The 12,705-nt window shown below is 38.5% G+C and overlaps 1 protein-coding gene across 1 annotated transcript in view; it reads right to left on the bottom strand.

Moving 5' to 3' along the window:
• The window catches only part of LOC136866863 (serine-rich adhesin for platelets), a 375,927-nt gene that overhangs the window by 246,720 nt on the left and 116,502 nt on the right, over positions 1-12,705 (bottom strand). The window contains exon 4 of the mRNA XM_068226874.1: positions 9,083-9,211. Within this exon, the coding sequence (XP_068082975.1) occupies positions 9,083-9,209 (127 nt within the window). The 5' untranslated portion in view covers positions 9,210-9,211. The remainder of the gene's footprint in view (positions 1-9,082; positions 9,212-12,705) is intronic.

Genomic DNA, 12,705 nt, shown 5'->3' with positions numbered 1-12,705 from the left:
CTTGCAGCTGCACAATTATTATACATTTCTGAGTGTTTAATAGCCTTTAACTTACAATTGTCATCACATCGACGAGAACCCGTAGAAAATTTGTCGGTAATAGCTGTTCCACATATCTTTACAATACGACGATCCATCACGAAAATATTCCTGCTGTCTATAAAACTTCATTATACTAAGCGTCAGGTACAGCAGACTCATTATAACTCTACCACAAAGTAGCCGTGGCCTTTCTAAGAATTCCATAAATAATAATAATAATGTTATTGGCTTTACGTCCCACTAACTTCTATTTCAGTTTTCGGAGACGCAGAGGTGCCGGAATTTTGTCCCGCAGGAGTTCTTTTACGTGCCAGTAAATCTACCGACACGAGGCTGTCATATTTGAGCACCTTCAAATACCACCGGACTGAGGCAGGATCGAACCTGCCAAGTTGGGGTCAGAAGGCCAGCGCCTCAACAGTCTGAGCCACTCAGCCCGGCTCTAAGAATTCGAAGGCTTGCATGTTTTGATGCCATTCTGCATATTTGTGAAACACTTTTGTAGGGGATAATAGAATGTCATTCTCTCTTCACTATTTTCCGAGATCCAGTGATGTTACACATAGGTACTGGACAACTGGTCGCCGCAGCTAAAATAGCAATGTATGATAAAGAGGCAGTCGTTTATTGTCAACGAGTTTTTTGTGCGCGCGCACGGGGGTGAAAAGAAACAGCGCGGTTACTGCGGTAGTTGCCAGTGGTGTTCATCACTATCAGGCCACGAATGTTAAACGACCCTTGATTTTTCACATAAGATTCTGAGAAAAAACCGTCGTCTTGGATTAGGAGAAATACGGTATCACTCCAGAGGCTTCTGTGGCAAACATTTCAGTTTTCTTCATCAAACGGCGTCACCTAACCTAACATGTATCATTAAAAACTATTTGAAACACATGTAGAGAAATGATAACCTCCTCGCTAAAAATTGATATGGGGATAGCTTTCTGAAATTTAACTAGACGCGACAAAATATAAACTATCCTGCCATATCTTGAGGTGTATCACATTCTTACTTAGTTTCAGTATACAGTATTACATAAAATTACGAGATCGTTTACTTCAGCCTTTATTTTTAACGAGTTAACAACAGCTAACGGCTACGTTATTTACGCATTTATTACGAAAACATGTTATTCCCTTTCATTTCAAATTTTCTTTAGAGAACAGCAATCAACGGGTATTACTAATCGACTCCAATACTGCCTTTGAATGTGGACGAGAGAGCTCGCAAATGCACATAGCGTGAAAACTCTACCGTACCGAAGATGATTGATCGCACTTTGTGGCAAACGTCTGAGTTTTGTTATTCAAATAGTGTCCTATCCTAACTCAACTGTACTATATGTATGATGAAAACATGCTTCAAGCGCCAGTAGAGAAATTATAACCTTCTCGCTATAAATTTTCATGATAATAGCCTTTCCGTAATTTAACGGACGCGAGAAAATATAAACTAAGCTTGTAACCAACGACGCACTCTGCCATATCTTGAGGTGTGTAGGCCTATCTCATTCTTACTTAAATGCGGTATTTAGCATTAAAATTAAGCGATCGTTTCTTCAGCGTTTATCTTTAACGAGTTAACAACGGTTATCGGACATGTTATTTACTCATTTATTACAAATACATGTTCTCCCTTTTCATTTTCCTTGCGGAAGAGCAGTCAATGGGTATTACTAATCGCCTCCGACATCGCCATTGAATGATACAGATGCTGATTCCCGTAGGGAGTCTGAAATATTTGTTCCGAATGAGTAAATTTATAATACCAATATGAATGGTCCATTATTGGACATTATAAATTTTCCAGCTAATTGATTCCTGGTTGCCAGCGTTTCGCCCCCGTGTGCTAGGCTGGGCTCATCAGTTGGTACCTAGCACACCTACTAAGACGGGTGGCTAGTGCATACCGTGGTGGCCACTGCGTAGGCTAATTGTAACCACCAGCAGTAATGAGACAAAGTCTGTCATAGTGCATTCGCGTTATATGCCGTACTCGCTACAGCGGACTTCTACTGTACTTAAAAGGGAAATGGCCAAAAGATTTTCTGGAAAATATAATAATCCCACTAGAAAAAAGGAAAAATAGTAAGAAATGTGAAGAACACAGGACACTAAGTTTAATTTCTCATGCAACTAAAATACTATTAAGAGCAATAAACAGAAGGATTTACAGACGAATGGAGAATTATACTAGTGAAGAACAATATGGATTTAGGCAGAGTAGGCACAAGGGATGCCATTGGTTTACTGAAAGTCATAGGAGAAAGGTACATAGAAGAATAGAAAAGTATGCACAGTCTTTGTTGACTTAGAGAAGGCATTTGATAAAGTGAGGTGGGATAAGCTCTTGGAGATACTTAAAAAACATGGAGCGGAATGGAGAGAGAGAGAAGACTGATCAAGGAATTATATTACTACCAAACCGCAAGAGTGAGAATAAGAGGAGAATTAACAGAAGAAATCAGACTGGAGAAAGGTGTTAGACAGGGTTGCTGCTTATCACCAACTTCGTTTTAATATTTACTTGGAGGAAATTATTTGTGAATGCTTGGATGGTAAAAGAAGTAAGAGAATTGAATGTATAAGATTTGCTGATGATAAGGCAGTAATAGCTGAAAATGTGAAGGACCTCCGCAAAGCAAAATGCTGAGGGAATTAAACAGAAAGTGTGAAGAGTATGGAATGAGCATAAACAACAGAAAACCAAATTCATGATACTTGGAGGTAAAGGTGAAAAAGCGACAATCAAGATAGGGGGAGAAATTATTAGGTGAATAAGTTTAAGTATCTTGGAAGTATTATGACTGAAGACCTTCACTCTATAACAGACATAAAAGCTATAAAACAGACATATATCATGTCCTTATATCTATGTCTATTGTTGGGCATCCAACTGCTTCTTGTCTTGATCTTCTTTTGTCTTAGTGACACTTTTAATTGTCAATTATTATGCAGCTGACATGGGTATAATATCATAATTTATAATCTTTTCATGTTTCTTGTTGATCATCATCATTTCCCTTTATCCAGCTGTAGCCGGGTAGGGGCAAATATGGTTTCTCTCCATTTTCTTCAGTCTTTCCACCACTCCTCCTCCAACAGTGTGTCCCAGTCCAGGTTTCTTCCTATAATACTGCATTGGATTTTGTCCGTCCATCTCAATCGTGGTCGACCACGGCCTCTCCTTCCTTGCATTTGCATTTCCATCACCTTTTTTGGCATTCTTTCATCACTCATTCGCTTTATGTGCCCAAACCATCTTAGTCGGCTCTTCTCAATTCTACCATTCGTTTTTTCCACTCCGATTTCTTCCCGGATTTTCTCATTCCTTATTTTGTCTCTTCTAGTCTTCTGTAACATACTCCTCAAGAACTTCATTTCAGATGCCTGTATTCGACTCTCATCCTTCTTTGTCATTGTCCAAGCTTCTGCCCCATAAGTAGTTATGGGTACGTAATACAACTTGTACATAGTTTCCTTTGCTTCCACTGGCACATCTTTGTCCCATTAAAAAATCACGCTTTCCTGTTCTTTGGTATCGTCATAATATACCGAGGATTGACCAATAAAATTTAACCTGCGAGTGGTCGCTAGCCAAAATGTAATGTGAGTGGTCGCGCGTGAGACTTTCCCACACATTAAAATAAAAGACATTTTTCACAGTTTTGTGGAGCGTAAGGCCGAGATTTACTACTGAAATGAAACGCAAGTTCTACCTTTTATATCTGAGAAAAAATGAAATGATTAGCTGTTCAATAAAGACATAAATTACTACTTAAAATAACATATGCAATGTATATAAAAATAACTTCCGTCCTGAAGTTGCAAAAAAATCTCATACATGCATTACATCTAGTAATATTTATGTACAAAGCAAGGTTTCTGAACACAATAACATTTTCAAAAACAATAAGTGCTCATAATACAGGGTCTCGTTGCGTAATAACACCTGTGGTTTTACTCTTGAGCACTTTTCACGCAGTCACGACAGGATTCTTGTCGCCCTGCATTAATTTCTGAAAATAACAATATTGGAAATTAGACTTAAATTCAATCACATGTCAGTACGTAATATTCGTAATATTGAAAATATAAGACTTTATGACAGTCGCAATACAGAAACAAGAATGAAGTACATTAGGTCTTCTCTCAACATGTGAGTTACCTGGATTTTGTAACAGTGCTTATTCAACTAGCGTTCTTCCTCAACTCAACATTTTTGAAGAAACATTTATCAGTAACCGCAAATGGAGAACGTTCCGCAGATGACCCAAGTCAAATACTAATGTCTACAAAAGGAGTAAGTTTCCCGCTCCACTTCAACATAACACCAACACCATTAGTCACGCGATGAGAGAAATTCTCACGCAGTGCGAACGGCCATACAGGAACCTTTGTTCTGACTAGGGGAGGGGGTGCTTATCCTTCAAATGTGAATCGCTCTACTCACGACAGTTATGAACTCAGCTAGAAGAGGGAACAGTGACCTCCCTTTCATCACTGTGAAGTAATATCACAATAAAAAATAATGTGAGAGAAAATCTCATATAGCGACCACTCACGGGTTAAATCACTTGGTGTGTCAATATCTTCGTTTTTTGCAATTTTAATGTCCATTGTGTATCAAGAAAATACCTTTACCTAAGGATTAACAATTACATTTTTATTTATAACTATTCTCTAGATTTTGTTTACTACTTGAACTGCTGCACTTGGAGATTCGTTTAGTGAAGTCGGCAAATATTTTGAATAAGTAATTTCTTGACCTATCCCAGTATCACACAATCATTCATTCAGAATTGTATTACCTATATAAGTCAATCCACATTTCGAACAGGGCAAGAATTAGAAAACTAGAATTAGTTTAAGAGGTTATCCCAGAACAGATACAACAAAAGAGCAATATCTTACAAGGCAAAACTTAAGACACTACAGCACAGTGGTAAAGCCAGAGGGTCTCTACGCTTCAGAGAGCCTGACAATGAATAAAAAGGGTGAGCTTCAAGATCTCGAGAGGAAAAAAAAAAACACACACACACGGGAGGAGAATCTTAAGGAAAATTTTAGGACCACAAAAAAATGCTGAAGGGAGTGGAGGAATGGAAAAAATGATCTCTACAAATACACCGAAAAAAATCAGTCATCATGCGAAAGTGAAGGCTAAAATTCTATGGGGATTTAGAAAGAATGGATGAGAAAACGGCTAACTAAGAAAATATTCAAGTACATCACTGGACTGAAAGCTTCGACAAAGTGGTAGAAGAGGTAAAAAGAGATGCAATAGAAAGTTGACTTACAATGGATATGATTCACAACAGAAAAGAATTTACAAGCCGAGTGGACAGCATCAAAACATTCTAGGAGAAACCACCAAAATGTAGACCCAAATAGGTCATATCTGGGAAAAAAAGGAAGATCACAAGTGAAAGGATGAAGAGGTTCTGGGAGGAGAAGAAGAAGAGAAAGCCTTAGGTTCAATGCAGTTCATAGGCGGCCAAATACGGAAACAAGAACAAGAAGAAAGCACATTTTGTACGTCTTAAATGTGTTGATACTAATTCTTAAAATTCCGGCAGTTTGTTATATGGTCCAGTCTGTGTACATCTGGGATAAGTGAATTTGTGCTGTTATATGCCGTCTATGTGAGCGACACTTATTCACTTGATAGTAAGTGGTTCCGGGGAAGTTTATTTTGATCATGTATGATCGTGATATAAATAAAGATGAATTCCCACTTCAATTTAAACCTGAAGGAGAAATTAGCCAAGTTACACATTGGAAGCAATGTATGGAAGTTACTGGAATCATTGAATGATAATTGACTCACCTTGAGCAGCTTGTTGAACATGTTTGTTACACAGACGGAGCCGGACGATGTGAGTGTGCAGCAGTAAAGGAGGCGAGGGGAAGGATGGAGGTGGAGCACCTGCGGGGGAATGGAACTAAGGCTGCGCGGAGGGATGGGGTTGTGGGGGTAATTGACAGGAGTGTGTATTGCAGATTACTTGGAAAATCGAACTGTTTTTCGATAGTTTTGATATTTTTAAGCCAATTGATTAAAGGATTGAAAAGGATATTGGATTTCTCGTAAATTTCGTTTAAATTATAATTGGGGTTGAAGTACTGATCGCAGTTAATATATCAACTTTCAATAATATTCATGATGGGTCCCTTATTTGCTGTTTGGAGAACTTCCATATCATGTTCAATGCCGGTAAATTTGTGATTAGTGTCGTGCATATGTAGTAGACCCATGGCAGAGAACTTATTGAGCCTCATCACGTAGACATGTTCTGAATATCTAATCATGAAGTTGCGTCCTGTTTGACCCACGTAAGAGCTGCTGCATTCATTACATTTTTAGTCTATATATTCCAGATTTGGAGTAGATATTGGGGGTATTGATTGATGCAGAGTTGTGTAAAATTTCGGAGGTCCTATTGTTAGTTTTGAATAAAAATCTTATATTGTGTTTCCAGAAAAGGTTGGTGATTTTGCGCGCGCGCGCGCGCGCACATCGTCCGGCTCCGTCTGTGTAACAAACACGTTCAACATGCTGCTCAAGGTGAATCAACTGAGCTTGATAGTTGCAGTCACTTAAGTGCGGCCAGTATCCAGTATTCGGGAGATAGTAGGTTCGAACCCCACTATCGGCAGCCCTGAAAATGGTTTTCTGTGGTTTCCCATTTTCAAACCAGGCAAATGCTGGGGCTGTACCTTAATTAAGGCCACGGCCGCTTCCTTCCCACTCCTAGCCTCTTCCTGTCCCATCGTCGCCATATGACCTATCTGTGTCGATGCAACGTAAAGCAAGTAGCAAGGTGAGTCAATTATCATTCAATGATTCTAATTATTCTAGTAACTTCCATACATTGCTTCCAATGTCTAACTTGGCTAATTTCTCCTTCAGGTTTAAATTGAAGTGGGAATTCATCTTTATTTATATCACGATCTTACAAGATCAAAATAAACTTCCCCGGAACCACCTACTATCAAGTGAATAAGTGTCACTCACACAGACAGCATATAACATCACAAATTCACTTATCCCGGATGTATACAGACTGGACTATATAACGAACTGCCGGAATTTTATAAGAATTTTATATCACAGCAATCACTTGTAACATAATTTTAACTTATCTTATGCATCAATACAGTAATGTATTTTATAATGTGCTTTAGATGTTTTAAGAATATGTATATAATTGTTTAATTTGTACTTAAGGCTGATGATGGCACATAGATGCCGAAACTAGTACCATTTGACATGTGACTGAATCACAATAAAACGTCATTGTATTGAATAGGTGGACCCTGAAAGAATTTTAATTACTGTAATCCCACTTCAATACGGTACCAAATGAAATTCATAACTATAAATTCTAACACCTAGCATGAAAACATTATTCTGACTGTTTATTCTTTCTCCCTCTGACTCTTGTCGACCTGTATACCGGTGTGTTGAATGTGGATTGACTGTTCTTGTCTGTGCAAAGCTTATTGCTATGTTGGCTCAAAGGGGGGAGCGGGGAGAGGAGGCGGAGCTTTGTCTGGGTGTGGTAACGGGAGAAGGGGGTTGAGGAGGTGTGGACATTTGCTACACTGATTTACAATTTTGTTATGGTATTCTTTCATAATGAAAGATACAAAACAATTTTCCGTGATACTGAGTAGGGATCCTTTCTTAAAATTCTTAATGCATTTGAGTGATGAAGGTAACTCAGTATCACAGGATCCTTTCTTCTTTTTTCTTTTCTCATTATATTCTCGCCCTTGCACGCAGCCCCACATGTTCATTTTAGATACATCTTACTGTTTAGTAAGTGCATTTTATCATTTTGTTTTTGCCGTGTTGGATGTTCCTTTTCATGTGGCTCCACCCTTTTCTTGTTTATGCGTTCTGTTGTGTGGTATTGTTATTTTCTGGTTCTTTATCCATTATTTCTATTTCTAGTTTCTGCACTGCACTGCCTACTGTTATTTTCTAATAATTTATGCTAGGACATATCATGTCTAATAACAGTGTGGACGCCATTGGTGACCACTGTGTAGACTGTGGCAGTGCAAAAGTCAATCCGGTTGCCACGCGTATAGGTGATCAAGTGAATTGGTCGCATCTTCAAATATGTAGATTGGTTACACCTGCGAAAATCAAGAATTCACAAACCATCATTGTTCCTCAAGCTAAATCCATTGTTCTCTGCTGTTGCTATGTAATACTGTAATTCTGAGCAGTCAGTGACTCCGTTTACATAAATGTAAAAATATTAGCTGTGCAGAGAAAATGTGTTGGGACATTTTTCAAAATCCTTCAGTCTTCTCCATAGAGAAGTGTGAATTACATGGTGAACAGACTGCTCTGGTCAATAACGAGAAGTTAACATTAAGTAATTATTATTACTAATTTATTTTGCACCGGGCGAGTTGCCCATGCGGCTATGAGCTTGCATACGAAAGATAGTGGGTTCGAATCCCACTGTCGGCAGCCCTGAAGATGGTTTTCCGTGGTTTTGCATTTTCACCCCAGGCAATTGCTGGGGTTGTACCATAATTAAGGCCACGGCCGCTTCCTTCCAACTCCTAGGCCTTTCCTATCCCATCGTCGCCATAAGACCTATCTGTGTCGGTGCGACGCAAAGCCACTAACAAACAAACAAACAAACAAACAAAAATTTTTGCAAAATTACTCTTTTAGGCAATTTTGGACAATATTTGATTTCTTCAGAGTTATATTTCCAAGCTGTCAAATTTGGTATTTGGTATCTGCATGCATATTCTAGAATTTTCAGGTCATGAAAACCCACAACACACATATTTGTCAATAGAACTGCTCTGCGCATTTCAACGCTGTAGCGTGGAGATTCAAAGACTAAGACTAAGAAGACAGTCAGGTATGAATCCCTTCACTAGCCAGCCTTTGAAATAAATGACACATACTATAACACAGTCCGGTACATACATTCTTAATATATATGAAAATCCTGTTTTAAATTATTTCTACTCAAACTAATAATTTTTCCAACTTAACATTTACCTGTACACAGCAGGGAGCGAAGTCGCTGCACAATCAATTTAAACCGTTCAGGAAAGCTTGGATCCTTAAGGTCGCCCTCACAGGTTACTACAGTTTCAATCAAATCGCCGTCGCTGTCAGCGGCCATCTCTGCAACAAAATGTTCCGTTCACCATCAAATAAATCATTAATCTGAAGAACTGTTCTAAAATATTTTGTGTAATATGATGATGATAATAATAATAATAATAATAATAATAATAATAATAATAATAATAATAATAATAATAATAATGTATTGGTTTTAAGTCTCAGTAACTACCTTTCTTGCAGTTTTGCAAAACCAAATTTTGTTCAGCAGGAGTTTGGTTATGTGGCCATAAATCTACCAACATGAAGCTGGTGTAATTATCATTGGATTGAGCTGCCCCCTTGAAACTCTGCCAGCACTAACCCTCTCCAGCAGGAATATCACTTTCATTCCCAATTTGAGTTTCCAATTCCCAAGTATTGGCCCTGTTATCACTTTTCCTTATCTCTGACATATCAATATTGCAACCTTGGATTCCCTATTGCCACACCTTTGGTCCCTCATGTATGCTGATGATAATTTTCTGGCAATTGAGAAGTGTTAAGGCACCCAAAAGCAGGTTCAGAAAGGAAACAGGCTAACAGAAAATGGTCTACATTCAAAAGCTACGAAAACTAAGTACATGGAGTGTGGACCACTGACAGATACCAGGGATCCCAACAAAGTAAAACAATTCAAGCATTCTGCTTCTAGTGCTGATGCCCATCTTTGAGTTAAAATGGCCTGGATGAAGTGGAGGTAAACTACAGGATTTGGTGATCCGCCAGATGCCCACTCACGTTAAGTCCAGTGTCCATAAGAACTGCCTCTGAATGGCTGTTCTGTACAGCTTTGAATAGTGGCCAGCAATAGTAAAACATGAAGAAGCACTGCATGTCATGGAGATGGTTCATGCATAGCAGGTCACTGGGCCTGACCTGACTGTACAATTGCTTATCTCAGATGGTATAGCAATGTCTTATGCAGTAAAAAAACATCTGATGATACTTCATCTCACCCATCTGGAAAATGATGTTGCGGTCGGCCCAAGAAACGCCGAATCAATCAGAGGAAGAAATGCACATGGCTCATCTAATTCTTGATGAAGCATTGGATACAACAAAATGGACATTGGTGTGCCGAAAAATGCACTCTGCACCAATAACAGACAAATGCTAGGATGATTATATAACAGAGCAAGTGCCTGTGCGGTAATGGTCACACAGCTGTGAGCTTGCATTTGGGAGATAGTGGTTCGAACCCCACTGTCGGCAGCCCTGAAGATGGTTTCCCATGGTTTCTGACCAGGCAAATGCTGGGGCTGTATCTTAATCAAAACCATGGCTGCTTCCTTCCCACTCCTATCTCTATCCCATCATCGCCATAAGACATAACTGAGTGGGTGCGATCTAAAGCAGATTGAAAAAAAAAATTATACACAGGTTTTCTTTCAGTATTAGGCTACTGTCCTTTTATATTCCCATAATGTTGCCTATTTCCCAATAATCCGTAAGAGATAAATCTAAAAAAAAATGATTGCATGGTCTTGTATAGAACTAGCTGTAGTAATCGTCGTTGACAAGGACAATCATACAGCATGTGCAAAGTTACCTAACACCCCAGCTACTTTCTGCCAATATTTAAGCATGCTGTTTCACTAAGGACGTAGCAGTAATCCCATCTATCAGAGATGAGTTACAGAAACAATATGAATCGTTTTCAAACTGGTAGTATATCCCTTTGTTGCCTGAATAGTGAAAAAGAATAACTATACTTGATTTTTTCACCTTATTCTAATGGAATATGTTCAAATAGTAAATGCTAATACTTTCAAATCATAATTTTAGTTTTTGGTATGTTTTGGGGCCTGGTACTTTTAAGTACCGTCAGGCATATAGGAGGCTCATATTTGGGTAGATAAGAATGTTCACATTTTGGAATTATATCACATTTATTGTCTCAAAATATTAATAGAACATGTTTTTCATACCTAAAACAATTACAAAAATATAAAAGCAAAATTAAAGCAAATATGGGTAATAAGAGTGATGTTTCCTAATATTACTGTTCATATGTAGAACATCTTGCATACATCCTATACAGCTGACACATTATGATACTCTGCAAAGCAGTTCTTTTTTTTTTCATTGCAGCAAAGAAAAACACTACATGTAGTAAACTTTGAATGCGGTCTTGACTGCGATTTCTTTCTCGAACACAACTCACATCGACCACAGTTTTTTTACAAAACCAACAAAATGATTTCCACGATTACTTAGTCTGACGTCACTGGGCACAGAATATTCTGTTTTCCTCCTTTTTGGTAGACAAGTTTGCTCTGGTGACTTTGGTGACCTCATATCACGTGAAAGTTTTCCTGGAAGAGGAATTTCTTTCTTGTTCATCAGTCCTAGGGCCACATTACGCCAGAATGCCATTAGAGGGACTTTTTCATGCAAATTACAGTATATGATGTAGGCATTGACAAATGCTATTTCAATCATTCCCCAAAATAATTTATGCCACCATTTTTGGATCGACGGTCTAAACCATATACGCCTCGACCTCTGTCAGCATGGTCCACTCCACCCACGTGTGCATTGTAGTCTTGCACAACAACCGGGCAATCAACAGTAATATTACTTCCATCCTTCTGTTTTCTAGAAACAGTTGTGGCTTCTGTTCCATGGAAATTAGATGCTAACGACACACCTTTACAGTCTTTCCATAGAAAAACACTGATGTCCATTGAAGGAAAGCATTACTTTTCCATATGGCCTGACGGTACTTCTAAGTACCTCGCCATTTACTAGCTATAGATCCACACCAAATGCAAATTTCATCAATTTGAGTATTTTATTGCATTACAGAAACATACTTACATGTACTAAGATCACTTGCAGGTCAAATGTAACAATAGGAGCTAAGAAATAATCAATCGAAATCTCATTTGTTTACAGTGGTAACACTATGACTACACTTCTAAGAATAAAACGATTTCCCGCGTTTGTCATCAATACCAACCTCAAAAATGAAATATCTCTGTTTCAAGAATTACCCATAACTGGTTAATTTCACTGGCATGGGGGCTGGGTGTATGTGTTGTTTTCATCATCATTTCATACTCATCACGACGCTCAGGTCGCCTACGGCCGTCAACTCAAAAACCTGCATCTGGCGAGCCGAACTTGTCCTCGGACACTCTTGGCACTAAAAGCCATATGCCATTTCATTTTTTCATTAATGAATCAGCAATATAGCTTTGAAGTGTGTATGCCCAACTAAAAGGATCAAATTCATTCAGATTAACCTGTCCCATGCAACTACTGCTCCACGCCTAGAACAACTTGGAGAAGAGAGTGAACAGCAACTGGTATTAAAAGCTAAGAAATATATAGGTAGTTCTATATTGGTTTTGTATAAGAGAAGGCCTAAGAGCCTTAACTATGCCAATAAAAACATGAGGAATGTTCACTTTGCAATATTAATTCGAGGTGGGAGGGGGGTGGCGACGACAACAACGACAACACACAGATCTTCAAGTTATGGAAGAGCTATTGAAACTAGTTGCTAT

Source organism: Anabrus simplex, chromosome 3 (assembly GCF_040414725.1).
Source record: "Anabrus simplex isolate iqAnaSimp1 chromosome 3, ASM4041472v1, whole genome shotgun sequence".
Lineage (NCBI taxonomy): Eukaryota > Metazoa > Arthropoda > Insecta > Orthoptera > Tettigoniidae > Anabrus > Anabrus simplex.
The sequence above is the reverse complement of the archived record's forward strand: the minus strand, read 5'-3'. Positions and strand labels throughout refer to the sequence as shown.